The following is a 25,324-nucleotide window of genomic DNA, read 5'->3' as shown; positions in this document are numbered from 1 at the left end:
TTCTTCGCCTCAGCTAATTTTCTTTGTAAGTTTCCATGGTCACCATCGATAACTTTATCTCTGGGAGAGAGCGATGGAGAGGATGTAATAGCTCCAGGGTTCTTTCTCTCCAAGGGCAGAATAACAGTATCAGAACGAAGATGTTTACTTCGGGATGACTCGCTTCTCTTCGCGGGAGACAGGTTCGGCGATTGTTGGCGGCTTTTGGCGAATGCATTACGCATGAGGGAGCTAGGAGTTGCCATCTCTCTGGAAGGTGTGTTCGCGTTTTCAGGCGTAGAAACGCCATGACCTCTTTCATCGTATGGGTTTTTGAGAGGCGACAGAGAAAGTGAAGAGCGATCAATGATTGTACTAGTACTGATCAATCAGCAAGTCTTTTGAGAGCGTGTAGCTATATGACACATGGCAAGATGCCTGGGCTTACCTGAGATCTCCCAATCCAGCGTCCTCTAATAATCGCTGATTTCTTTTACGTTTACGTGACTCGAAAGTGCCCACGCTTGATTTGCTAGATCCTTTGCTTGTCGGAGTCCACCCAGACCACCGACTATTCCCTTCCTGGTCTTGATCTTTAGGTTTGTGTGGTGTAGTGGGCACGCTCTGGATTCCCAAGCCAGCTGCCACTGTCTGTCTGAACAACTCTTCAAGCTCTTTGTCATCGTACTCGTCATAATGACCTTCCATCTCAGACGCCATTTGTGTGGCGCGTATCTTGTCGGTCTCTTGGGCATGCACTCGAGCCCCCTCAGCTTGTTTGTACTCGTCTATATCACCCTCGTCCTCGCCGACATAATATTGGTCAGAATCCTCAACTTCTTTAAATGGGACTGCTTGAACATGTTGGGAAAGCTCTGGTACTGGTTGCGGATGTTGAGAAGCCTGAGTCATGGCGAACGCCTCAAAGGGATTTATCTCTTCGTCTTCTTTCTCCAACCTTGAATCCATTCCCGGTTCCTCCAAAGTAACAGATGTTGACTCGCCGAACAGGGCATTCTTATCCTGAGAAGAACCGTAGTATATAGATGAAGTGTCGGCTGGCAGAGTCATGTGAGACTTCCTGGACATTTGGGTAGTCTTGGTGACCTTCTTAGCTTGCTTGGGCCAATGAGCTGATAAAGCATCAAAGGTGGTCATGATCCACTGGGAATTCATCATGAGACATATCTCAATGATGTGAGGAAAAATAAACAGTACCTTATCCCATTGCAATTTTTCCCCTTCCCTGCCAGCTGAAACATCGCGAGAGTATTTCTGGAATGTCAGCTTCCCTTTTCTCTTCCTCTCAGCGCCCATACGCTCTTCCAGTATTGCCCAAAGCTCGTCTGAGATCTTCCAATCACCTCCCTTGTTCTTCTTCCCATCCACTTGATTGCCTCTATACCCAAGTTCCTCCATTGATCTTCCATCCATCCCGCCGCTACCTGGCATCATATCATTTGTTCCAGTGCCTAATCCTTTAGCCGCTCTCCTTCGCCTTTCATCTTCCCACAATTCTGCAACCGCAGGCACAAGCTTTTCGTTGGGATCCAAAGGCTTATGTAACAGCTCAATGAAATCATGATGCAGTAGACGGGGCATAAGTCGCTGTCGATTTAGGATCTGGTGAGGAAGAATGTCAATTTCAAGGGAAGTAAATGAATCCTTCGCAGGAGAGAGGCCTGGGGGGTATAACATGGAAGTGGGTATCGTGCGACAGTTAAGTAAGCCAAGAGTACCATCGGTAACTGTCTCTGACAGGGAGTCAAACGGATCTGCTTCTGTTTACATGTAAGCTTAATGGGACTCTTGTGTGATAATAGCCTTCTCACCTGGCACGGGTTCCCTGAAGGTACCTCCTCCCAGCTCCAACCATCCGCAACCATACAGGTCAAAGTCACACATAAACTGTAGAACGTGATTGAGATGTGCTTCGTGCGGTTGCCATTCTCTTCCTAGCACATTCGGCTTTCGTAGTTGCTCGAGTGCTATATGCAGTCTTGCCGGATTTGCCAGATTGATTTTGAGAAAGTAGTCAAATCCAAGATGATATCCATAGAATGGTGTTCCCTTTACAAGGATCACAGAGACGACATGCAAATGCTTTGGGTCCACACCACCGCCGTAGTTAGTGTTGTTGGCTGCAGATGTCGGATTTTGCCGAAGTGCGAGACAAATCGCATGGTTGAGAGAGACGGCGAATCTTTGACAAAGTTTGACCACCCTCTCTGGCCGCAACGGATCTTGAGAGTCCATGGGATAGGGTACAAAAAAGTATGGGTAGCACAAGTGTATGTTGGCACAAATTTTCTGCGAAGAGGACGTGGTCCCAAATATCCGGATAACAGGTACGCTGTGTGGTAGATTACCCAACGGTATGGCGGTTGCGAGTCGAGACGGAGCATAGTGCTGACGAAGAGTAGGAATGGGTGCCGCCTGATCCGAGACGATATGGGTAATTTTGACACGTAGACGGGGACTGCTGAGACTCAAAGATTGGCTCGATCCGACGGGCAAAGAGGACGACGGTCCTTGATTGACGACCGCGGTGTCTTCCATGGTAGACGATGGTGATTTGAGGCTCGCTGAGAGTGATGAGAGCCAGTCTATGACATTGCTAGCGGTGGTAAATTATCAGCATTTTTGTGATATGAGGAACGACAGGAAGGGCTGAACATTAAAAGCAGCAAAAGAATTTGTTGTAGGTGACACGCGGACTGCAGGATCGCGAAAATACAAGTACGAGTTACTCGTAATGTTCGCGCGCGTCAGCATATTATAGACTGATCTGACGTTATTTTTAGGTTATGTAATACATGATACGCCACTCGCTGATCGGATGACGTAAATGTGTTCTCCCATCGCATCTCGTCGTTCGTTGTGGTGGGCAGAAATCCCGCGAGTTTATGTCTCAGCTCATCTCCACTGCAACGTAGAACGATCATCCAGCAATTCTGAACTATACAAACCAATTATGCCTCCCACTCTGACTGATCTTCCTTCAGAGGTTATCCTGGAACAGCTCTTGCCCTTACTACCTCTTAAAGACGTCTTACGCCTCTCACAAGTCAATCATCAGCTTCATACTCTCACAGTTCGTCTTCTTCCCAGCCATGGTTTTAGCGTGCGCACTCTTACTCCTGACAGCTCGACCCCTCCTATTGGCGTCACAAGACAACTTCTGATTTTTCTTTTTCTCCTTCTTCTCATCCACCTTTTCCTTCGTCGGATTGGTGGCGGCGGGTATATTTTGGCCTCTTGCAGCCACGCGCGTTTGTATGGGGCTCAAGCAATAACTCTCGCTTGGGCGGTGCCGAGAATAACAAAGGAGCAAGAAAGTTTGGAAGCTTTGTTGACTGTCCTGCAGAAATACGGCTCAATGAAAGAGAATCTGGAGGGAAAACATGGACTGAAAGTCTGAAAGATAGTCTGGTTGGGTTAACACACGGGATCGTTGGTGACGCACCCAGCGAGCTAGGAGGCGCTGGGGTCGTAGAATTACACGCTGGAGGATGGAGTTTCACCGCAAGGTGCAGTGATGGCTCTGTATGGGTTTGGGGTGAGTACAACGTTGTGAGGGGTCGAATTTAACGGACGTTGTGGTCAGGTCAACTGGACGGAAGGACGATGTCTTTCAGAGAAAAAAGCTGGGAAAACAAGTACTGCATTGTTCCAGAACCTACCAGAATCCCTTTGCCTTGCAAAGCGGAGTCCATAAGTCCTGGCAGGTCCCATTTGTTGATATTGGATTCGGATAACCTTGTCTGGGAACTGACGGCTTGGGGACTAGTAAGATTTTCAAATTTCATTTATCCATGGAGCATGGCGCTCAACTTACTCTGTAACTTATCTGCCACAGGCTTATCACCACACTGCGACAGAACTCACTTCACCTGCGCATTATGGCTCAAATCGACATCCTCCCCATGTCGTCCAGTTGTCAACAGGCTGGACACATTCCGCTGCTCTCACGTCGGGAGGCACAATCTATATATGGTTTCCATTTTCGGACCCCTACAAACAGTCGTTGACTCCTGATGCTGAGCTTAATGTCCTAAACCCGCATGGGGTGGAAGACGATGCTGACAACGGCGCAAGGGGTCTGCGATGGGGCACGGTAACCGGTAATGTCCTATATGAATTGCCAGCTGTTCCTGTGAGACCTGAGTATGTTACACTGCCTGCAGAAGATTTCAACAGCGATGCGAAAGAGGTCCTTGGGGGGCTAGACGCTGAGTGGAAAGAATATGATACGACACATACTGCTGAGATTCTCGAAGAAGGTCAAAAAATAGTCAAGATCGCCAGCGGGCTTGAATTTATCCTTGCTCTTAAGAAAAACGGCGAGGTGTGGTTTACCCCGGTGAAGGACGGTGTTCCTCCGGTTTGGTACTTTGTGTGTTAGTTCATTACAAGACGTTACACTTTTGACTAACTTGATATTTACAAGGTTCCATATTTCTCATCTCCCGCAATCACTCATATAACCGCCCAGTTTGAGTCCATCACATCCTACGCAACTGCAACCCAGCAAAAGCAGTCGTCTGCAGTCTACCACACTAGAGTCCCTGCCGATACAGTTCCACCCCCTTCATTCACTTCCGAACCGACAGTTTTGCTACATAGACCTGACTTTCTTCCAGACTTACAGAATAAGGGTATTATTCAAGTTGCTTTGGGCGACTATCATTATGCTGCTCTGACCAATCGGGGTGAGATGCTTACTTGGGGTCAGGGAGGGAATGGCCAATTGGGATTGGGTGCCGAAGGCAGACGAGGAGACGGAACCGTTCCGAAATTGGTCAAGTTTGAGGAAGAGGAAGCTGGAAAGGAAGACCCAGGCTTTGTATTCTCTATAACGGCCGCAGGCTGGCACACCGGCGCTCTACTGCTGGGCAACAATGAGCCCAAGAGAAAAGTAGGTGATGAATCTGCCGCCCAATCACCTATCCATAGGACCGTGGACACTGTCTCAAACTCTCAACACCAAAGGGGATCTCCGGATATAGCTCCATACGAACAAAATCCGCCTGTTACAAATGGCAACCATCCTCCTCCATTCAGAATAGGGTATCCCGGAAGACACATGTTCCGAGGTGTGAGGGGAGGACACAGTCAAATGCCTGCTCCTGTCCAAGGCCAAATCGACCCATCTACCGCTAATGAGCTTTCAGCTCGAGCAAATCAAGGCGAGACCAGTGCCTCATCTGATCAAGCAGCTAGTAATCAACCAGCTAGTATCCAGCATGATACAAATTCCGCAGATTATGGTAGTCAGCTGCCGATGCCGCAACACCATGTGTCTTCGCGCGCTGTTCGAGCAATGCCGTTCTTCAGAGTCGGTTTCGCTGGAAGGGGAAGTTTTAGAGGTCGTGGAAGAGGGCAGCCTGGAATAAATGACGGGAATGGGGTCGGGTTCAATCCTGACGGACCTCAATGAAGAGTTGCAAATTTGAATTACAGTGTACATATATAAGATATATGTGTCATAAATAAGTATGACTATTATGGCTCTGTATACAAATGCATCATGATCTATAGCCTCGACCGCTTGCTCTTTTTCTTCGGCGCTTCTTCTTCACTATCGTTATCATCCTCGTCAGAATCAGAACCCTCCCCGGCGTCTTCCACTTCGTTCATCCCCTCCCACATCTCTTCCTCATCATCGCTCTCATCTTCGCCGACATCATCTTCCTTCGCTTCTTTGCGCACCTCGAGCTCTCGTTCATCGTATCCTCGGAAGATTGCTCCACCAAGCCCAATACCTCCCACCATTCCAACAATATCCCCTTTCTTCCCTTCACTTCCCCAGTTTCCTTTTTGATCTTCAGGAGGCGGTGTGGTACAAGTGTGCAATCGAATGGAAGCATCAGAAGAAACAGAGGCAAAGCCTATTCGCTTAGTACTCGGGAGGAGGGGAGAAGAGTTTTCCGAAGAAATAGGAAGTAGATGATGCGGAGTAGCTGTGAGCGACGAGTAGCTGTATAATACCTTCCCTGTACGAAGGTCAAGAGCCCCCAAGTAATTCGAACGATCAGAAAAGAAGAGCTCACTGGAGGGCCTTTAGCTCTGTTTCGCTTCAATCATTAATGATGGCGACTTACTTTTCCTCTCCGGGCATCAAACATGAGACCCCACCTTCTCTGGCAACTTTCCAATCTGCGACGGGTTTTCTTTGCCTTGTATCAAACCTTCTCACTGTTCCCATCTTCGTTCCGCTGACTAAGGCGTCAGGGCTATTCAGCCAGCTCAACGCGAGATGGTAAACCGGTGGGCGAAGTTTTAAATAGTTATTAGGCATGTTCTTCGCTTGCCAAAGCTGTCCTGGTTCAAGAGCATTTTTCTTACGTTTGCCAGCGTCGACCATTGGTGAGTCAGAAGAAGACGCGAAAGTTCTTTCGACATCCCAGATGGAAACGTCAACCTCTTTACCCCCCATGGCGAATTTATTAGGTGCGAGATGGGTCGAAGCAAGACATGCAAGGGGCGATGGGACGGACCGCGAAGAAGAGCTACTTCCTGAAGTTGGATGGAACGTAAGCAACCCAGACGTAAGGGCAGAAACCGTCCCGCTATTAAAATCGTCAACATTAATACTATCAGGAGGTTTAGACAGGCCATACTTTTCAACAGGAACCAAACCAGCCCAGACATCATTGGCGCGAGCTTTAACGCTTTCCTGAGAGGTTATTATAGGCGGCGGAGGAGCTTCAGTACCAATGGAAGAGAGTTCGAGCGTAGAGATTTGGAACTTGTCGTCGGCAACCACGACCTTCGAGATCAAATGTCAGATAATCTGAGAACAAAGAGGGCAAGACTCACCTTGTTATTCCCCACATTCACCATTTTTCTCACTCCACCAAGTGCGCTGTACTCGCCATACTTGACCGGTAAATTATGGACAACAGGATCCGCCGGGGAGACGTTCACAACACCGATAGTGGGCTCAGGAAAGGAAATATCCACTAGAGTATTGGGGTAGAGAGAAGGGGCGAGAAAATTATAGGTGCGAACCATGGTGATAATTAGGACTGGTCGTTGCCTATCGATTGCCATGTATCTTCTATTTTGAAAGCGAGTTTGTCCTGTTCAATCGTTCGTGGCCCAAACCCATGCGGACGGAGTTCTACGAAAAAAAGCAAAATATTTATCGAGGACAAATCCCAGAAAAGTCGTGACGCAGGACCGCAGGAACGCAGGATAACAGCGGCATCATTCACCGACGCCGCAGACACCAGTACTACTACCACTTAACGATCAGTTAACAACTACTACTACTGCTATCGTAGCTCACTTTTCACTTGCTCGACGTCATATATATAGATATATTTATCATACTGACACAAGCTAGAAGCTAGGACCCTCGGCAGACAGATCTCTTCCAGTTGAATGAGATTCCGACAAGGCAAACTAGTAAGAGTGATCGCACTTACTACCTTGTTTTCCTACTAGGGCGACTGTACAAAATGTCAAAGATAGATGGAATCATCATCCTAGACACAAACGGGTATGTCCATCTTGTGATATCCTCCATTTTACCTATACAAGTCTTATCTAACTATGACATGGAACTCCATAGCAAGCCCATCATCTGTTCAAACTTCGCCTCATATCTCCCATCGTATGCCACAGCACATATAGATACGTTCAATGCAGCTCGGAAGAGGGCATTGGTTAATGGCCCTGGTAGAGGGATGGATCCCGTTTTATGGGTGAACACACTTGACAATGGAAGGACAGGCATGTTGGGAGGAGGACTGTGCCATTCAGAACGAAATGGGCTGTACTTTTTGGTGCCAATAGGACAAGAAGGTAAGACATGGACTTATCGTAATGGTTGGTACGCTGACCAACATCATCAATGGCGATAGTGAATCCGCTCTTCGCATTCTCATTCTTAGAGTCTCTTTTAGACATTCTTCGAAATTACTTGGGTGATGTGACGGAAACGACAATCAAAGATAACTTTGACATTGTTTATATGGCGAGTGTCGTTTGGATACAACTCAGTGATTGCATTAATAGCCTTCTCATAGCTAATTGAAGAGACTCTTGATGAGGGACATCCCATGACGACAGAGACGGAGATGTTGAAGGAAATCGTTCTTCCTCCAAGCTTGGTCCGGAAGATATTCGGTGCAGCCGGTGTTTCTGGGTAAGTATTCTCCAGGTTGTATTGGGACGGGCCAAAATACTGAGCTGGTTCATTCTATCTTGTAGTCTTCAGTCTACTACAACGGCGCCGTTTACAGCACCGATACCTTGGCGACGCCCGGGAGTGCGACATAATAATAACGAAATTTACTTTGATATTGAGGAATGTCTGGATGCAATTGTGGATAGGTATGTGATGTCTTCGAGATAGGCCCACTTTTACTCATGGACTGCATGCAGGAGAGGGAATACTTTGACGGCCTCTGTCTGGGGTCGTATCAACTGTAACTCTCGCTTATCCGGTAATCCGGATCTCCTTCTTAACTTCTCCGATCCAAAACGCATGCATCAGTGCTCATTCCACCCTTGTGTTAGGTATGTCAATTTCTGCATCGTGGGCTTACTTTTAGCCCATAACTGAGCTAATAAAAAATCACAGGTATTCTCGATGGATGAAGGATGGTGTTCTCTCCTTCATCCCTCCAGATGGCAAGTTCAGACTGCTAGAGTATGAATCTGTCATCAACAACGCGAGAACTTCTGTTCCTATACAGTTGAAAGCTGGATTGACGATTGGGGATTACGGCGGTGAGCAAGGCGGTTGAAGTGCTGTTGATTGAAATTGACCGTTGTTATCAAGGACGCTTCACACTTACTCTATCATCTCGCCTTAACACTCGACCTCTGGAGGATATAAATGTGTCTATCTTCCTTGGCAAAGGCGCAACATCGGTTAGTGCCAATGCCTCTGGTGAAAGGCGACCTTTACATACCCAGATTGGGAAGGAGGAAGCTGCTGAAGGTTTTGTGGGAGGGGGAAATTGGGAGTTTGATCCGCATACGCAAATTCTCAAATGGCACCTTGCTTCTTTAGTCTCGACGGAGCGGTCGCCGACTTTAACTGGAACCTTTACCTCGAGGTAATCCAGCTTTCATGTGCTAATGTGAGGAAGTATTGCTGACCAACGTTGTAGTGAAGCTCGTCCTATCGTATCCCCATCCTTTGATGTCGGCTTTACCATTCAGAATTATTCGTACTCAAACCTCCGAGTGAATCAGCTCAAGGTGCAAGGTGATGTAATGTACAAGCCATTCAAGGGGGTAAAAATGATTGGCAGGGCTGGTAAAATAGAGGTGCGATGGTAGTTGAGTGCGCGAAGGTGACTGTATATGTGGACTGCCATATCTCGCTAGTCCATGCTAAACAAGAACGTTAATGTAGGCATTTTGGACTTCAAATTGTCTTATTAAGAAGCATCGTACGTTTCTGGGCTTATTTAACAAATGAACAGAACAGTAGTAGTAGTATGTATGTCATCTCAAAACTTCTGGATTCGAGAAACAAACAATTATCACCATCATATACATGCTGTGACTGTGTTGAGAATTGCTGTTATACTACAAATAAACAATTGACTTGTACAGGTGGAGCTTACTGATCTAGACGGATAATCATTACTCTGCGAACCAGGGGAACGGGAACGGATGATGGGAAGTCGGCTTTCGGATCACGGGTTGTCACCCTTGATGCGCCGGTCAATAGGATAAACGGAAGCAAATTAAAGTGTGTAGACTTGAGCTGAATTGAACCCGAAAATGATGGGTTCAGGACCCTGAATGCAAAAAAAGCCCATCATTCGCCAAGCTGTATCGCTGTGCATGTCAGTCCTCGGCGTCGTAAACAAATGTCAATTGTATCAGAATCCTATTTCAATCGATCGTGGGTTCCCAACTACTTGTCATTCCACCACAATAGGACGTTCCCCATTAGACCTTTTTGTGATCCTCAACAACGCATCCGTATTGTCGGCAGTGAATAGTGCGCAGATCCTGGTTTGTTTGATTGATTCTTCACAAGATTTCGCGCGTCACGCTGACGCTTTGCTCTCCTTGCGCTCTTTCGAACGAATTTGTATATTCCCGCAATCTCAATCTCTCACCTCTAACAACTCCTCCCGTTGTAACATATAATACTACCACCTCTCACCAAATATATTCCTCCACAACTTCCGTTGCTCGGTTTTTGTTTGCAAATATCCGATTACTTTCCCGCCAACCGTCTGCAAGGATTTTCAGACCATCTTCACTTCTGATCAGTAAGCCGAAGTTAGCCTCCATTTCAAAGAAGCCATCCTATCCTGTGTAAGTAAAATTAGTTCAATCCGTTCGTTGTTGGTGTCTCCCTTCCTTATCTTTCAGTTCCATGTAACGAGCCAGCAGCACTCCGCTCAAGTGCGGAGCTTCGCCTTCATGACTCCACGACCGGATGTCAGGCGGTGATGCTCGCTTGTCTCTTTCTTCGCATCTCATGTTGATCCCCTCTTGTTGCTTTTGCCATATTACGGCTGAGTTCATTCCCATGACTTCCTTATTTTTGGATGCCGGTGGGTCTTCCAAAGCGGCGATCGATCGGACGGTGATTTCCGCCCCAACCGATCAAACTGCTTCTTTATCTCTTCCGTGAGAATGTTATATCGGTATACATACACCTGCTTGCGAACTGCTTTGATTCCAACTCCGTGGCATGATACCCGCGATGCAGGCCATGCGCGTGAGTGATGTACGGAAAGGGGAATGCTGTTTGGAGTAGGAATGCCTGAATGCTTTCTTTCCTGCTGAACCTGGCGAGGGATCGCCATGTGTCATGGTTGAGCACGACAGACAAGTCTCATAATCTCCTTTGATGCGCTTGGAATTTGACATCCCCTTGCATGAGTGCGCCAGCCCTCATGCGAACGCGCGCGGCTGTCGAAATTATCATTTATGGGCATTATCATCATCTGCGATTTGACGGAGCCGGGGCATTTAGTCCTGAAGCTGACATGGTGGCGGTGGATATGTTTTGAGGGAGCGCAAAATAAGGATTCCTTTGCCACTGGATCGGTCATTATCTCCTACAACTCATCTATCCAGTGGCAACATGAGTGCAAGGGGTTATTGATTTCCACGCTACTTCTCTTGTCGTGACTACTTTCATTGTTCCACTGCGGTATCACCATTGAGACCTACCGCCGTATCGGTTCCCAATAATACAATTGCACGCTGTTCCGTTGGCGATTACTCTTAGCTTCTTGTTTTGCTACATCTTGAGAACTACGATATAGTTTCCTTATCGAACCAAACAATTATCGATCACTGACACCTTTCTTGCACCATGCCTTTTTCTTGACCTATTAATGTTCCCATCTTTCTGCCACATATGTCTCCACCTCATCCCTTCAAACCGCTTTGTAAACCTGCGCCCCCTCGTACGCCAAACATCTTCACCACTCATATTCAATACTTCCTTGCGGTTTCTATTACACCTACTCATCACTCTCGGTTTTCTCCCTACTCGACAAAAATCATGGGAAACTGCGGATGTATTATATCCTGATTCGCGCTGGACATGCTTGCCTCCCTATGTAAGTTGTCATATGGACCTAGGCTACTTTCGCAACGCTGACACACGGATTTAGAGCGTCTTTGAATCCGACAACATGTCCTCCACTTCTGGTCCTCTTAAGCGCAAGGTCGTTATCATGGGCTCGACCTCCGTTGGTAGGTGATGCCCTTGCGCCTGGCCGAGAAAGCTAATCAAATGAATTCACCAGGCAAGACTTCCTTGACTCAACAATACGTTGCCCCACCGACTTACACTGCTTCATACTATCCTACAATCGAGGATACTTCTCACAAGATTGTAAAATACAAGGGAGCCGATTACGACATCGAGATCGTCGATTCTGCTGGTCTCGTGAGTATTCTTGTCGTGGAAGAATATTCTTTATGGCTGATATAATCCGAACGCAGGAAGAATACTCTTTGTTCCCTGGCAAATATGCTGTTGGAGTCCATGGATACATGCTTGTATATTCCATCGCTTCTAGACAGTCCTTCGACATGGTGCCCACAATCTATGACAAGATCTTGGATTATGCTGGGCTAGAAAGTGTGCCCCTTGTCATTGTCGGGCAGAAAACTGATCTAAGAGATGAAAGGTAAGTGCCTTGCTCAGTCAATTGTTTCTCTTCAGATCCCAACTAAAAATATGAATAGATCCGTCACGAAGGAAGAGGGTGAGGCTTTGGCAAAGAAACTCCGCGCCGGTTTCATAGAATCTAGCGCCAAAGATAATGCCAATGTCTGTGAGTACATCCTCTGGACAGAGATAAAGTTGTCGTGTCTGATGCTTGCAAACAGCCGGTGCTTTCGAAGTTTTGCTCGAGGAAATGCAGAAGGTGTACAATCCTCAGCCCGAGAAGAAGAAGTCTAGTTGGTGGCCTTGGTAACTGCCGACAACTCGAGCTCCGTCCCTCTTTACCGACAACTGGGCTTATTTATACGTGGACATTGCTTCAAACTTGCCGTGACTTCTAATTTCCGATGCTTTAAATTCATATCCCTATATGCTCGTGTATTGTTGTTCGTGCCCCATGCGTTATCCTTCTTCACCGTCATCATCGTAACTTTGTATGTGACATCATCATCCTCTTTTATAGTAATCGCACCTTTTTCTCATAGTCTTTGGCTCCTGAATACCTTTTAGTCCGTGCTTTGCTTTAGTATATTGGGGCCAACAGTTTGAATGAATTCATTGACGTTCATCGTTACCATCAGCAGAAATGTTTATATAAATGATCAAAGTAAATAAGATAGAAGTCAACGGCGGCGACGCGCACTATTTCAGTGCAACGTGGGTTAGATTCGCCATGACATCATGATTTCTCACATTGGAAGTCTCACCTCTTCCGGCACGAAATTGCCGGTGCCTCGTTATGCGTGAGCAGATCAAAGAATAACATCGAAAAAGGAGACAGATCCATCATCATAGAGCGTCCACCGTTTTCCTGTGCGTACACATCAGGAATCCCCTCCATATCGCCCAAACACAGGAGAAGAAAAAGAAAACATTAGCAAGTCAAGTCTGCTTTCAAACCGAGAGAGACTGGGAGGTTTATTGGTCCATTCATTTAAACATGTCGGCTGCACATTTAGAGGTTCCGTATTTCGAGCCGACTGAACACCCCCATAGGCGATGTGAGTACATACATGTTCATGAGCAGAGGCGGTTACTGGCCGCTGATCATTTAAATGAATAGATAATCCTCTGATAGGCAAGCATGTACTGGTGTCCCCTCATAGGACCAAACGCCCATGGAAGGTAAGTCCAGACTGGGTCGTACTTCAATATCAGACAGTTATCGCAGTGAGGAATGAGATGTGTCCAAGCCAAAATCTCAATGTGGGATATATTGAAAAGATGGATGCTGATGTTATTATATCACAGGGGCAGACGGAGGAGCCGGTCCTGACCACTCTTCCAGAATATGAGGCAACTTGTAATCTTTGTCCGGGTAACGAAAGAAGTAATGGCAACAAGAACCCAAAGTATATAGACACTTTTGTCAGTAAAAACCCTACCCGATAACCATGTCATACCTGCTCATAACGGACAGACTTTCGAAAACGACTTCCCCGCTCTCCTTCCTGGTCCTCTACCAACCCTTCAGCAACCTTCCAAAGTCAATTCATCAGATTCGCTTTTCGCATCTGAACCGATCAGGGGACGATGTAAAGTCATCTGCTTCCACCCCAAGCATGATCTTACAATTGCTAGGATGAACGTAGACGACGTGGTTAGGGTGATCGGGGAGTGGAAGAACGTCTACGTGGAGGAAGGACGGATGCTACAGGAAAGCAGTGGTCAAGGATACGTGCAAATATTTGAGGTAGGCCTCTACGCTGCTGAAAGTGTTGATAATTATTACTTTAATAGAATCGGGGGGCTATGATGGGGGCCAGCGCACCTCACCCTCATGGACAAGTGAGTTAAGCTCCTGTTAAGTCGTCGATAGAGTCGACTGACATTATCACTACAAGGTTTGGTCATTGTCCTAGTGGGTGACAAAGCACGTTTACAACGGTAATGCGGATTCCTGATTGCTTTATCAGTGTACCTGATGAACCCCAAACGGAGCTGAACAACCTGGCTGCCTCAACTTTGGTATCTTCGGGTAACACTCCAGTGCGGGGCGACGGATGTCCGTGTTTGCTATGCACTTACGCAGCAGAAGAAGTGAGGCGAAAGGAACGGGTGGTTGAGATTGACGTGGAGAGCGGATGGGTCGCAGTAGTCCCTTTTTGGGCTGTGTGGCCTTTTGAAACCCTTTGTAAGATACCCCGAATTCAGCGAATAATGGAATTGGCTAATGGATTGCAAAAAGTGCTTCCTTACAAGAGACACATTCCTTCCCTTATTCAGCTAAACGATAATGAAATAATCGGACTGGCTCGTATACTTCAGAGGCTTTTGGTAAGGTATGACAATCTTTTCTCGTAAGTCATTTATCAGCTGGATCTTTGAATTGTTCACTTGATCTGATCCTTGATAGATGCCCATTCCCTTATTCCATGGGGCTGCATCAATCTCCTCTTCCACCTTCAAACCCTGACGGCGATGTGGCTCACATCCACTTCCACTTCTATCCGCCTCTTTTAAGGAGCGCCAGCGTACGCAAGTTTTTGGTTGGCTTTGAAATGATGGCTGAAGTACAAGTATATTGGGTCATGTCCTATACAGCGGTACATTGCTAACCATCTTTAATAGAGGGATTTAACTCCTGAACAAGCTGCATCAAGATTAAGAGCTTTGCCAGGGACCCATTATTTGGATCAGAAAATAGCAGTTTAGATTCCTGTTCGGGCAATGACTTACACTATGCTTCATTCGAACTAGAATGTTATCCTTGCTTTTTGTTTGTTTGTGTTTGCCATATCAGCTTGCGTCCAATGATTATGAAATGCATCAGTCACTCGAGCATCAGCCTATATCGCCTTAATGTTCTTTGCAGTACTCGTACTCATTATGAGCAGACGTCAGAGAAGGATTTCTGCCAGCCACAAGTTCTGTGAAGGACGCGCTATTGAAGACAGACAATGATTACCTGAGGTAATAAAAAGGAATTTTCATACTGTAAACACCGTACCTTAGCCTATGTGATTTGCTACACAGCGATATCCATCTACACATCGAGTCAAAAATGCCCAAGTATCCGAAACACACATTATAGGGGTTACACTCAATGAGGTCAACCCAAGGATTATTAATTATTCGTTGATATCCATTCCCTCAGCGTTGCAAGTTGGCCTGCACAAGTATATCAGCAATGATTACATATAAATGACAGATGTTATACGTACCACATGACCAGAGAATGCATATCCTCAACACCATCATTGTTGGTGGTGACGCCATTACCGTTAGCTACAACTGCATTGCTCTATGGAGAAATAAGCATCAGAGGTATTTGAGAACCGGCCTTTTGTACTCACAATACCGAGAGTAATCTTGATCGCAGGAGGCCCGGGCTTATAATCCTCTAAAGGCTCATCCTTCTTCTCTCCGCCTTCTTCCTTCGCGATCAACCTCAAAATATTCCTCACGGCGACCTCACCCATCCAATACGCGGTGTGGCCCGCTTGGATAGCCTTTGTCTCGGCACAATCTCCAATAGCAAAGATGTGGCTATAATCCTCCCCTTGAACAACTTCGTTATGTCCAATACCACTGGAGGTCTCAAACGAGCCCACATCGGAAACCGGTGGGGTGATTGGAGCTGGACCAAGAGAAAGCTGTGCAAGTTGATCGGCCGCGGACTCAACTTTAGCTGGAGGAATGGGCCCAGGATGAACCTGCTGAGTGGGCAGTACGCGGATACGGGAAGTGGTGGGGGAAATGAGGGCTGGGTTGACTTCAGCCATAAGAGAAACGTGGGGTTTCTGACCAGTACAGGGCAGCTAGATACTGCGTGAATAATTGCACACTATAGCAGCAGAAATTCATACGTACGACTATGTCGGCTTCGAACGTTCGACCTTTGTCCGTGGTGACGTATTTGGTTTTACCGTCGAGTGTTTCTGGCTCATCAGGCCAAGTCACCACTCGCTCACCGAGGACAACCTCCACACCCATTTTTGTAAGCGCCTCAATGACTACGAAATTAACGTCAAATTCATTTCAAAAATGGTGCTTTTAATGCTTTGAACTTACTGATCATGTGAAGCTCAAGAGGATACAGAGGCATCACCCTTGACCGGGAATGCAACAAAGTAATTTTCTTCTCTGGATACAAGTCCTTCAAGTCACTTGCATATTCAATGCCAAGAGCACCGCCGCCGACGATCAAGATACGATCGGCTTGCTTGAACTTCTCCATTTGCAATTTCATGAACCGCAATCCACGCTTCTTCGTTCCCGGCTTTCTTTCCTCGTCGACCGCACCCTCATCAATCGGCTGCCATACGTTGACAGGATCTGGAAGCGTACTGCCAAGAGCATAGAGGAGATAATCAAATTTGATAGTCTCTTCAACCCCATCAAACTCGCCATAGGTCATGTTTTCGGCGGTGGAATTGCTAGAGCTGGCTTGTTGAGTAGGTCGAATGAATGTTACCTCTCGAGAAGTGAGCTTGGTAACGCAGGCCTGGATGAATTGGTGTCGGGAGCGGGCAGCAAACTCATCCGGTAGAGTAGCTGACTCGGCGGGAGGGGTCTGCGGGGGGGTGAGGGGGTCGGATGATGCCTTTGGTTGAGGCTCAAGCATGCGTTTGTAAGGAATGAAGCCCTTTGGAGCATGCTGAGACATAACAGTAAATCGAGGAAAGGCATAGACGTCTACGGGCAAATCCGGAACACCATTATTAGCCACGTTTCTGGTGCGAATGACACAAAACTATACGTACGGTTGAAATGTGAGTTCCTGTCAATGGCGATCAGCCTCCAATTGGGAGGGAGCTCTTCTGCCAGCATTTTGGACGCATGGCAACCTCCATATGAGGTACCCAGGACAACTACGGTTCGCATGGAAGACTGGGACATTTGAATGGAGTAGGGTGCAATACTGAGTTTCGGTTCGTTTGTTTGGCGGGTGATGGAAACAAGGAAGCTGTTGGTTTCTTTGTGTAGGTGTTGAAAGTTCTACAGCAGAAGTGGATTTCGGCCGATGCTGGAGCTGTAGTATGATGTGGGAGGCAACCGTGTATGAGATAGTGACAGACTCGCAAAGAATGGTTAGACTGCAGTGGGGATATTGGGGGAGGTGGTAAGGAGGACGGGGAAGCTGTGAAAGTGAGAAGAGAAGGAAGTATTTTGGGAGCGACGGACGTAAACGGAGAAGAGTTGGCTTTTTGACTTTTTCGAATTGGTGTGCGGCGAGCGGTTTATCAGATATGGATTTGGACCCTGAATATTATAAAACCGAAAAGGCGCCCGTGGCCTTATTTCGGCGCTAAAAAGCCGACAATAACTCTTGCTTCGGCGTTCAGCAGTGAAGCGTAAAAGGCGCGTTGCATCTCTGCTCAGCCCTTCCATCTGTCGCTTCTTCGTTACTGTTAGCCTGCTAGTAAAATGGCGGATTGTTATGATGGACTCGGGCATTAAGACAACATTTTTACAGCAATATATGGTAATTACGTGATACTGCTAAACTACCGGTGTACGTACTTCGGCTCTCATAGCACACTTGTTGCCGTTATCGTACCACGCCTTTCTACCGACGTGTCCCGCCACAACATTGAGCAGCGCCGCCACCTCCTCCTTCCTCTGGTTAATTACAATAGATCCAACGATCCCTTTGTCACTTGTTGGTGATCTGTATTTTACATACTCTGTCTTAGCAGCAATGAAATGGAACAGCGCAGCCTTGCTTCTTGCATCCTTCAGTTCCTGCGTTCTCATCAGATAAAAGTCATCATGTGATAGGAGGGCAGACAGCAGCGAACGAGCAAAGCGGAACCCCGCCTGCAGGCCGCCGCTATCGTCTGCAATAATAACGGAGATCGCTGCATGAGTGATATAAGAGTATATCTAAGAAGGTAAAAGGAGGCTTGTGGTAGGCAAGCAACTGTTGCATGGATGATGTTTTAATTTCCTACTTTTTTTTAATCTTCCGATCGTTACGTGTCGTGCGGCCAGACAACTTCTTGGCTCCGGTTGATGTGGGCGCCAGGCCTGCGTGGCGCCTGAAAATGAGGCTTGGAGATGAGGTTTCACCGCCTTCATTACTACTATTGTCAATCAGTCCTCCTCTTGGGCATGAGGGACACTCAAATCTCTTATGGATTCGACGTGATATTAACGCAACATCACTATCATTCGACGTGCCAAGTTTTAGGATCCTTCATTCGGTGTTCAGGACGACTGCACAGGCCGCAGGAAACTAGTATCATTTCTGCTGAACGAAATCAGGTAATCTTTTCTATGTGGAGGTTTGCCCGCATATCCGGAGGATTCTGCATCTTTTCTCTCTTCTCCATTGCATTTATTGCTTAGCTTGGTAACATTCGCAGGACGTCCCCAGAACCTCTTCTTTGGAACTTCCTGTAATCTTCGCGTTCTTCACCAACCCACCATCCTACCTTGTTTCCAATCATGCTCAAGTCTTCAGCTTCGACCGACCATACTTTACACTATCATAACGGCAGCTTCTTTTATTACATCACTCAGACGAACACTGGCACAGAGTACAGTCCAGTGTCCGTTTTCATTTCCATTCATCCATCTAGAAATGTGTTCGACACTTTTTTTGCAGTCATTTAGTTCGATGTAACCTATTATATATCTGGGACCCGGCGTCAAATGTCGAGGCATGAAGTGACAGAGCTGGCGAAGGCCAGGCAGAGAAGGCGTAGGTTCACCAATAAGACAATGTCGTATTAGGGTTTGATGTTTCCAGATGGAAGGAAGCGACTGTATTAACTTTGTAGGTAACCAAGTCATGTATTTGGGCAAGTGGACAAGGACGTGATATGACGACAGCGATCGCTAATGATATTTACCAAATGGGCGAGGGAACTAATAAGTCCGAGAGTGCTTCTGTAGGATCACAATAGGACAAGTAGTCGTCGAACTCATTTCAGGCAGCGTGCAAGAGGTCGAAAGGGGACTTGTTGATATTGGTGCTCGATGAACCAGATGAGACGTGTTTGGGGCACGACAAGGACGTATGATCCGTTTTGTCAGTGATCTTCCTCCGAACTAGCAATATTAACATATCCGCAAAGACGATAATCTTCTGTATTCCGCCCAATAGAGGTTCATATTAGACCTCTCAGTAGTACCAACAACAAGGGTGCCAAGGATTTCCTATGAAATATGATTTCTTAGGCATAGCGTTTTTAAATGAATAACCCTTGTGAAGGAGGGGACGCAATGCTTGTGGATGTCTGTAGCTTTGTTCGGAAAGATTAAGACCGCATTCTTTGCTTCAATGAGGGGGAGGAAATATTAATACCGAGTGGTTTCCTTTGGAGGAATGAACCCTGGCCCCGTAGCTAGCCTGTCAGTCTTTTCTAGGCCCCAAAGTATCTTGTCCATAGCCTTATTTTGGAGGGGATTTTGTGGTAAAGATAAGGAATGATGGTGTGGCAAAAGCTAAGGGTTAAGGAGAGCCAACTTGATGAGAATAGAGGGCTGGTTCTGGACATAGAACATGAGGAGGACGAGGATGCTGTATGGTAGTGTAGGTCGCTTTCATTCGCTGCCGAAGTCGGATGAGTGAGTGGCTATGGTGTCTTGACAAGGAAAGCTAAGAAGGGCATATCCACCGGGGGCGTATATACTTGTCAAAGTCTGTTTCCCGGAGTGGCAAAGAATAGCAGCATAATATTTACCGGTTATCATAAGCCCCCCGCACGCTGCGGTGCAGTGATCAACAGCTGTTCGTTGTGCAGCTGTAGTGCACGGCCAGTCTCGTGTGTGGCCGTTGAGCGTTGGTTGGCGGCTGACCGCGAAGATGATGGATGGTGGGAAACGTGGTCGGGGTTCACCACTATCGCAGTATGGTATTTGGTACTTGTACTGCTGAACTGTGTGGGATGATGTACGTTTCGCAGTTAAATCAATAATTTATTTGGTTCCAGCAAGATCTATTCGGTCATGTTTTACGCTGGACGCTGGAGTATGGAGTTTCCCCGTTTCCCCTTTCGTTTACCCCGAGGAGTCCCACCAATTCATGATGTCGTAATCGACTCCTTTCGGTCCATGACGTCATACAATGCCAACGCTGGAGAGGATGGCTTCGTGCCGGCATCATATAATATATATATAGATATGACAGATCATTCTGCATGCATTGCTTTCAACCTCTTCCAGATCATTTGCATATACGGCAACAGTTTAACTTGACGCTCACAGCCAATCACAATGTGTACGTCCCGTTTTTCAGTCTCAATTCGGATCCTCTCTTACGTCTTCTCAGCCAATTTTTTGAATCAAGTTACTGAAGCCGCTTCCAACGTGGCTAACACCGCTGTCAACACGGCCAGCAACCTTGCTACCCAGGCGACCAACCTGGCTACTCAAGCCGCTAACTCTGATGCCGCGGCCAATGTCGCTTCTCAGGCGAAGAATCTTGGTTCACAGGCGACTAATGTTGCCGGCAATCTCGCCAGCCAAGCTCAAGCTCAAGCCCATGACTTGGTCCCCGATATCGTTCCAACCCCTAGTAGCACCGGCACCAGTGCCACCTCCAGCTCTGGTACCAGAGGTGTGCCCGCCGAAGGGGAGGTCGACAGGAGTCACGATCTGAGCCCCAAGAATGAGATGGACAAGGCCAAGTTTGAAAGGTTGTATGAGAGGAGAGGATCTGCCGATGAGCTCCAAGATAAGGGTATTTTGAAAGGTACGATTGAGCCGGAGATTAAGGGATTTAGACTCATGTGCTTGTTAGGTTCGCCTGGTGACGTCCTGGCTGGTAAAAAGGCCGACCTTGAAAAGGCTATGAACATGGTATGTTAGCTCTGTAACCTATCTCCCTTTCAAAGCTGAATTTGCGTTCAGGATGTTCTTGACCAAGAAATCGCCCAGAGACCGCCTCCCGAAGAGCTTGTCCGGAAGGGTATCCTCAACCGTAAGTGATCTTCCAGTTGGCCCCAAAGTCATCCTCGTTGAACGGCAGCGGGTGATTTGGGTGGCAACGTGAATATTTATTGTGTCTCCTTACTAACTGACGACCATATAGCTTCTGAGGTTCCGACCCCTCAATAGATTTTGTGTATGCCGGTTAGAAGACTCGAGTTTTTGCGGCGCGTTGCAGTTAACGTGGGACAAGTAAAAGTTAGTATGAGAAGGATATGTCCTTAGGGATTGTTTGTACGATAAGTAGGAGTGTATGCCACATCATGAAAGTCTAAATGATGCTTCCCGTCCGCACTCAAGTGCAGACCATAGTACACTATTGCGCTGATGGTCGACGTAGTACGCGGAAAGCTAGCGTCATTATGATGCCATGCCTGCAGTGGGTGAGGCGGCCAAGCGCAGGATGTCTTATCCCTGTTGAGGTTCGTTGTATTCGGGTCTACTTCGAGCTCTGTGTCTTTTATTTTCACAAGGGATGTAGGAGGTGTACATGGAGAGATGTTGCGGGAGAAGTATCACCAATGCTATGACTATACTGCTGCGTGCACTTGATGAGGAAAAGACACCCAATCCTAATGGCGATGTTTTGAATCGATTACTTAATCTTACAACAGTTACTAAGGTGGGCACGTCTTCTGTCATAGCACACATGGTATTGGTCTTCAGGTGGATAGTCCAGCAATGCGCTTTCAAAGATGCGTGGACCATAATAATAATATCCTTTGGCGTTTGCCGGAAGTAGCTCAAGAGCGTTCATTTTTTTATATGCGGGGGCAGCAAGGGCTTGCGCGGGTCTCCGATGGTCAATTTCAGGGCATTTCTTGTAGTCCCTTGTCGCCTTTCGTCGCTCGTACTACATACGTATTCGCCGACTGTCATATTCACTCTTCATCTAAACTGAACATCTCTGTCTTGTCGCTCCCCCCTCGCCACCCCCCTCCCACATCCCACCATCCCCATGTCCACCACCAAAGCCACAGAGTCTTCCAACGCCCCTTTTTCGGACGACCCATCTTCCGGCCCGGCGTACCGCTACAAGCCCGTTGGTATAGCGAATGAATACAATACATGCTTCTTAAACTCTACCTTTCAGGCTGTACGTGATTTCTCCTCGAATCCTTAGACTGGATCACTAACGAAATTTCTGTAGTTGAGCGCCACAGCTTCGCTTACCTCGCTCTTATCCGCCTCCCCTGTTTCACCGCTCAACCCGCTCTCCAACTCCATTCTCCCTGCTCCCGTGGTTCCCCGCTCCCAAATTCCTTCTTTGCATGAAGAGATCCTCGAACCCGAACTCTATGACAAGCTACCCATCACCATCGCATTCACTTCAGCACTTCATGAAGGATATCGGCGGAAAGACCGATATATCGGAGATGAGGGCTGCATGCGTTTGACAAATATGTTGCGAACTGTCAGCGCAAAGCATCCACAGTACAATGACTTTGATCAGCAAGACGCTCACGAGTTTTTGAGACATTTGTTAGATTTGATGGAATTGGAGGAGAAAGATGCTATCAAAATTCTGCAGCCCAAGGACTTACCTGAAAAGAAGGGCAGGAGAAAAAAGCGGGCGGCCATTCAACCATCTCAAGCCGATGTAGAAACCCAGGGCTTGCAACTTCATGATCATATCTCGCCCATGGTGTCGCCGCTGCCGTCTCCGGCTCATTCTCTGCCTGCGACTCCGGGTTTGAGCGCACGGATAGACCCAATGTCGAGGCTTAAGCCCGATGACGTCGATTTGGGCGTTGTGACTGGTAAAGTCCTAACAGAAGAACCTTCCGCCAATCCTGCTGAGGTAGAAGTAAAAATAACGGATGAGGAGAGTGGGGATCATTCAGTAGAGAAATCAGTGGAAACGCTAGTGGAAAATACGGTGAACGAAAAATTGACTCCCTTTGTGGATGTCCTGTTCGGTGGATTGCTTGCCAGTGTGGTGATTTGTGAAAAGTGTAAAGCTGTAAGTTTAGTCACCCACTCTACTATCTAGTATATTGTTAAAAGACTGATCATCATCAGCTGTCCCACACTTACGAAGGCTTCCTTGACATTTCTCTTCAAATGCCAAACGAAGGCGAACGAACTCGTAAACGGGACAAGGTCTTAGCCTTTGCTCAAAGACTTATGCCCGGGAGGTCTTCCACTGCCAAAAACTCCCCTGATATTCCTCCGACTTCACCCAGCCAACCACTCCCTTCAGCTCTTTCCGATAACGAACTTTCAGACTCTGAAACCAACCCCAATACCTCCCATTTCGGTAGACGGAAAACTTTGAGCATCCCTGAAAGCGAAGGTGCCAGCCTTGGGAGAACAGGCTCGACAAAATTCAATCTTTTCAGTAGGAGGAAACGCGCTCACAGCAGGCCCAGCAGCGCTTCGTCAAGCGTCAATGCCACTCCCACTCTTGAGGCAGAGAAGACTCATACTGTGCCACCATCACCTTCTCTACTGAGTGAACGATTGCGCCATCATCATTTTCACAACAAGCGCCAAGCTACTCCTACTCCCGCCCAGGCGGCGTACATAGCCAGGATCCTAGCACCCCCTCAGGCTGCTGAGCAGCAAGACCCCATCGCCAAATTACGTGCCGCGCAAAATGGAAGTGGCCCGGTGAACAGTGAACCGCCAAAGGTCGAAACCGGCTTGGAGCGCTGTCTTAGAGAGTTTACGACTGTCGAGATTCTCGAGGGTTCAAATGCTTTCGCTTGTCATAAATGTTGGCGCATCAAGCATGGCCGATATGATCATCATGAAGCTACTGTGAAAGAGGAGGATGAGAATATCGTACCTGGAGACTCTACGCCTTCATTGTCGACTTCTGCTGGGCCTCCTTTAAAACATCCCGAGGGCTCCACAAAGAACTCGAGTCATTCCGAGGAAATGGCCAACAGCGTTGAGCAAGCCTTGTTGCTTAGTAGCCCACGACTTCCTCCACCTTCCATTTCCATCCGGCCCGGATCTGCTTCGGACTCTCCCACGCCTCACAATGGGCGTTCCGATCGCGTGGGTAGAAATCCTTCTCTCGGGTCTGTCTCCGGTGCCGGTGACCCAGATACCCGCGCACACTCCCCTTTAAAAAGACAAATCGAGGACGATGACACGTTGGTAGACCTCATGGCCAGTACCCATGTTGACCAGAGCTTCGCATATCAAGATTCGAACTCTGGCAGCATCATACTCCCCTCGGAAGCTGACACTGGCGAGGATGCAGACGCCCGGGACCGAAGCGAGTCAGAATCTGATGACTTGTCCGATTCCGAGAGTGAATCTGAAGGTGAGAGTGGCAAACCCAAGAGGAAAAAGAGCAAACATTTCGTTATGGGCCGGGCCTACAAGCGTTACTTGATCTCAAAGTCCCCGGAGGTCCTTGTTTTCCATCTTAAACGGTTCAAGCAGCTTAGCTCGGCGTTCAACACTTTTGCTTCTCTCAAAAAGTTGGTTTTTCTGTATGTAAAATGATGACCATGAAGCTGATTCGTATTAGGATGGAAGATATTATAGGGGTAGACAAAATGCATGCTATTTCGATGATAATTCTGAATTGATGAACGAGCTGCCAATTCCCTCAGGGAAAATGACATTCCTGAACCCTTTGTGGCGTAAAAACCCTGGAATTGAATTGGCAGAAGTCCGAGTCGGATTTACCATGAAAGGAAATTCCTCTTGAAATAACTTGAAAAAAGCCGTTCGAATTAAACGGCCTCTGGAGGTCGTTTAATTCATTTGACAATTCAAACTCGCTCTTCGTGCTTCAGAATGCATGATTTCAAAGCGTTTCAGTGCGTCTTTTTTTAATGTGCTCTTAATTACACATATCAACCCCCACTATTCTTACCTCAAATTCTGACCATACTTCTGGGCACAACTGACTAACAAGAAGGTGTTCTGAGACCATATGATACTAACTGAACATGCCAGCCTTGAGGAGCTGCTTATGAACGAGGAGGGCCACTACCATTTGATAGAGCTTTCCTGCCTATGCTGTGGTTTATACTCTGCTGACCGTCTTAGCATACTCAATATTTTGCTCTTGAGACTCGGACGTTGGCTGGGATGCTGGATGTTATAAAAGATTAGGTATTCAAAAAGCAACACATGTCAAAGTATTGCTACATTGTCAAAATCAGTCGCGTATCTATTAAGGTCACTCGACAAATTCACTGACCCCCACCGACTTGTTCTGGACCCACTGTCGTCATTCCCTGAGCCCCCACCCTGAAATCAGGTCTCTCTTTGCTTCCCTAACAGAAATAAAAATAAAAATGAGCTGCATTTTGTCTACCCCTATTG

At 47.2% G+C, this 25,324-nt stretch overlaps 9 protein-coding genes across 9 annotated transcripts in view; 6 read left to right on the top strand and 3 right to left on the bottom strand.

Annotated features, from left to right (window-relative positions):
* Positions 1-2,637, bottom strand: part of CNB03700 (zeta DNA polymerase, putative) — a 7,004-nt gene extending 4,367 nt beyond the window's left edge. Inside the window, exons 1-4 of the mRNA XM_024656574.1 lie at positions 1,812-2,637; positions 1,198-1,760; positions 428-1,143; positions 1-354 (exon numbers count right to left, since the gene is read on the bottom strand). The exon at positions 1-354 is cut by the window's left edge and continues 947 nt beyond it. Coding sequence (XP_024512282.1) covers positions 1-354; positions 428-1,143; positions 1,198-1,760; positions 1,812-2,538 — 2,360 coding nt within the window. The 5' untranslated portion in view covers positions 2,539-2,637. The remainder of the gene's footprint in view (positions 355-427; positions 1,144-1,197; positions 1,761-1,811) is intronic.
* Positions 2,638-2,918: 281 nt separating this feature from the next.
* CNB03690 (hypothetical protein) lies at positions 2,919-5,521 on the top strand. Its single transcript, XM_024656573.1, has 5 exons — positions 2,919-3,073; positions 3,127-3,538; positions 3,587-3,768; positions 3,839-4,375; positions 4,430-5,521. Exons 1-5 carry the CDS (start codon positions 2,954-2,956, stop codon positions 5,417-5,419), a joined length of 2,241 nt encoding a protein of 746 aa, XP_024512281.1. The 5' UTR covers positions 2,919-2,953; the 3' UTR covers positions 5,420-5,521.
* On the bottom strand, positions 5,490-7,094 carry CNB03680 (expressed protein). Its single transcript, XM_024656572.1, has 4 exons — positions 6,802-7,094; positions 6,603-6,751; positions 6,084-6,551; positions 5,490-6,031 (listed from the first exon to the last, which is right to left on the bottom strand). The coding sequence occupies exons 1-4, from the start codon at positions 7,033-7,035 to the stop codon at positions 5,515-5,517; spliced, it is 1,368 nt and encodes a 455-aa protein (XP_024512280.1). The 5' UTR covers positions 7,036-7,094; the 3' UTR covers positions 5,490-5,514.
* A 137-nt stretch (positions 7,095-7,231) lies between these two features.
* CNB03670 (adaptor complex subunit medium chain 3, putative) lies at positions 7,232-9,457 on the top strand. The gene is made up of 10 exons (XM_024656571.1): positions 7,232-7,486; positions 7,559-7,791; positions 7,851-7,963; positions 8,016-8,134; positions 8,200-8,322; positions 8,374-8,512; positions 8,577-8,721; positions 8,774-9,053; positions 9,108-9,293; positions 9,356-9,457. Exons 1-9 carry the CDS (start codon positions 7,446-7,448, stop codon positions 9,277-9,279), a joined length of 1,365 nt encoding a protein of 454 aa, XP_024512279.1. The 5' UTR covers positions 7,232-7,445; the 3' UTR covers positions 9,280-9,293; positions 9,356-9,457.
* Positions 9,458-9,795: 338 nt separating this feature from the next.
* Positions 9,796-12,717, top strand: CNB03660 (RHEB small monomeric GTPase, putative). The gene is made up of 7 exons (XM_569199.2): positions 9,796-9,966; positions 10,210-10,275; positions 11,594-11,673; positions 11,727-11,869; positions 11,926-12,113; positions 12,172-12,260; positions 12,316-12,717. The coding sequence occupies exons 3-7, from the start codon at positions 11,613-11,615 to the stop codon at positions 12,402-12,404; spliced, it is 570 nt and encodes a 189-aa protein (XP_569199.1). The 5' UTR covers positions 9,796-9,966; positions 10,210-10,275; positions 11,594-11,612; the 3' UTR covers positions 12,405-12,717.
* Positions 12,718-12,918: 201 nt separating this feature from the next.
* On the top strand, positions 12,919-14,933 carry CNB03650 (UTP-hexose-1-phosphate uridylyltransferase, putative). Its single transcript, XM_569198.2, has 10 exons — positions 12,919-13,152; positions 13,215-13,276; positions 13,403-13,519; positions 13,572-13,844; positions 13,892-13,939; positions 13,996-14,012; positions 14,068-14,285; positions 14,340-14,451; positions 14,508-14,670; positions 14,723-14,933. Exons 1-10 carry the CDS (start codon positions 13,092-13,094, stop codon positions 14,804-14,806), a joined length of 1,155 nt encoding a protein of 384 aa, XP_569198.1. The 5' UTR covers positions 12,919-13,091; the 3' UTR covers positions 14,807-14,933.
* Positions 14,918-17,271, bottom strand: CNB03640 (oxidoreductase, putative). Its single transcript, XM_024656570.1, has 8 exons — positions 16,858-17,271; positions 16,166-16,789; positions 15,965-16,107; positions 15,448-15,912; positions 15,316-15,395; positions 15,179-15,262; positions 15,102-15,137; positions 14,918-15,035 (listed from the first exon to the last, which is right to left on the bottom strand). The coding sequence occupies exons 1-6, from the start codon at positions 16,991-16,993 to the stop codon at positions 15,223-15,225; spliced, it is 1,488 nt and encodes a 495-aa protein (XP_024512278.1). The 5' UTR covers positions 16,994-17,271; the 3' UTR covers positions 14,918-15,035; positions 15,102-15,137; positions 15,179-15,222.
* Positions 17,272-20,268: 2,997 nt separating this feature from the next.
* Positions 20,269-21,343, top strand: CNB03630 (hypothetical protein). Its single transcript, XM_569196.2, has 5 exons — positions 20,269-20,321; positions 20,373-20,795; positions 20,844-20,902; positions 20,954-21,023; positions 21,135-21,343. The coding sequence occupies exons 1-5, from the start codon at positions 20,318-20,320 to the stop codon at positions 21,158-21,160; spliced, it is 582 nt and encodes a 193-aa protein (XP_569196.1). The 5' UTR covers positions 20,269-20,317; the 3' UTR covers positions 21,161-21,343.
* A 549-nt stretch (positions 21,344-21,892) lies between these two features.
* On the top strand, positions 21,893-24,621 carry CNB03620 (hypothetical protein). The gene is made up of 4 exons (XM_024656569.1): positions 21,893-22,127; positions 22,182-22,994; positions 23,054-24,468; positions 24,519-24,621. The coding sequence occupies exons 1-4, from the start codon at positions 21,990-21,992 to the stop codon at positions 24,577-24,579; spliced, it is 2,427 nt and encodes an 808-aa protein (XP_024512277.1). The 5' UTR covers positions 21,893-21,989; the 3' UTR covers positions 24,580-24,621.
* The last annotated feature ends 703 nt before the right edge of the window (positions 24,622-25,324 follow it).

This window comes from Cryptococcus neoformans (genome assembly GCF_000091045.1).
Source record: "Cryptococcus neoformans var. neoformans JEC21 chromosome 2 sequence".
In the NCBI taxonomy this organism is placed as follows: Eukaryota; Fungi; Basidiomycota; class Tremellomycetes; order Tremellales; family Cryptococcaceae; genus Cryptococcus; species Cryptococcus deneoformans.
The sequence above is the reverse complement of the archived record's forward strand: the minus strand, read 5'-3'. Positions and strand labels throughout refer to the sequence as shown.

Excerpts from the sequence above, each read along its gene's own strand:
- CNB03640 (XM_024656570.1), bottom strand. The coding sequence starts at position 16,993 with ATGTCCCAGTCTTCCATGCGAACCGTAGTTGTCCTGGGTACCTCATAT. Across the intron at positions 16,790-16,857 it reads CAGGAACTCACATTTCAACC|ACGTCTATGCCTTTCCTCGA; the intron begins GTACGTATAGTT and ends ATTTGCCCGTAG. Across the intron at positions 15,396-15,447 it reads TCAAGATTACTCTCGGTATT|AGCAATGCAGTTGTAGCTAA; the intron begins GTGAGTACAAAA and ends ATTTCTCCATAG.
- CNB03660 (XM_569199.2), top strand. The coding sequence starts at position 11,613 with ATGTCCTCCACTTCTGGTCCTCTTAAGCGCAAGGTCGTTATCATGGGC. Across the intron at positions 11,674-11,726 it reads CATGGGCTCGACCTCCGTTG|GCAAGACTTCCTTGACTCAA; the intron begins GTAGGTGATGCC and ends TGAATTCACCAG. Across the intron at positions 12,114-12,171 it reads ACTGATCTAAGAGATGAAAG|ATCCGTCACGAAGGAAGAGG; the intron begins GTAAGTGCCTTG and ends AAATATGAATAG.
- CNB03620 (XM_024656569.1), top strand. The coding sequence starts at position 21,990 with ATGTCCACCACCAAAGCCACAGAGTCTTCCAACGCCCCTTTTTCGGAC. Across the intron at positions 22,995-23,053 it reads TTTGTGAAAAGTGTAAAGCT|CTGTCCCACACTTACGAAGG; the intron begins GTAAGTTTAGTC and ends GATCATCATCAG. Across the intron at positions 24,469-24,518 it reads ACTTTTGCTTCTCTCAAAAA|GATGGAAGATATTATAGGGG; the intron begins GTTGGTTTTTCT and ends GATTCGTATTAG.
- CNB03670 (XM_024656571.1), top strand. The coding sequence starts at position 7,446 with ATGTCAAAGATAGATGGAATCATCATCCTAGACACAAACGG. Across the intron at positions 7,487-7,558 it reads ATCATCCTAGACACAAACGG|CAAGCCCATCATCTGTTCAA; the intron begins GTATGTCCATCT and ends GGAACTCCATAG. Across the intron at positions 8,135-8,199 it reads GGTGCAGCCGGTGTTTCTGG|TCTTCAGTCTACTACAACGG; the intron begins GTAAGTATTCTC and ends TCTATCTTGTAG.
- CNB03690 (XM_024656573.1), top strand. The coding sequence starts at position 2,954 with ATGCCTCCCACTCTGACTGATCTTCCTTCAGAGGTTATCCTGGAACAG. Across the intron at positions 3,074-3,126 it reads ATCAGCTTCATACTCTCACA|CTCGACCCCTCCTATTGGCG; the intron begins GTTCGTCTTCTT and ends TACTCCTGACAG. Across the intron at positions 3,769-3,838 it reads AACTGACGGCTTGGGGACTA|GCTTATCACCACACTGCGAC; the intron begins GTAAGATTTTCA and ends TATCTGCCACAG.
- CNB03680 (XM_024656572.1), bottom strand. The coding sequence starts at position 7,035 with ATGGCAATCGATAGGCAACGACCAGTCCTAATTATCACCATGGTTCGC. Across the intron at positions 6,752-6,801 it reads TGAATGTGGGGAATAACAAG|GTCGTGGTTGCCGACGACAA; the intron begins GTGAGTCTTGCC and ends TTGATCTCGAAG. Across the intron at positions 6,552-6,602 it reads GGTTTGGTTCCTGTTGAAAA|CGGGACGGTTTCTGCCCTTA; the intron begins GTATGGCCTGTC and ends CGATTTTAATAG.
- CNB03650 (XM_569198.2), top strand. The coding sequence starts at position 13,092 with ATGTCGGCTGCACATTTAGAGGTTCCGTATTTCGAGCCGACTGAACAC. Across the intron at positions 13,153-13,214 it reads TGAACACCCCCATAGGCGAT|ATAATCCTCTGATAGGCAAG; the intron begins GTGAGTACATAC and ends TTAAATGAATAG. Across the intron at positions 13,845-13,891 it reads GATACGTGCAAATATTTGAG|AATCGGGGGGCTATGATGGG; the intron begins GTAGGCCTCTAC and ends TTACTTTAATAG.
- CNB03630 (XM_569196.2), top strand. Across the intron at positions 20,796-20,843 it reads AGATAAGGGTATTTTGAAAG|GTTCGCCTGGTGACGTCCTG; the intron begins GTACGATTGAGC and ends TGTGCTTGTTAG. Across the intron at positions 20,903-20,953 it reads TTGAAAAGGCTATGAACATG|GATGTTCTTGACCAAGAAAT; the intron begins GTATGTTAGCTC and ends ATTTGCGTTCAG.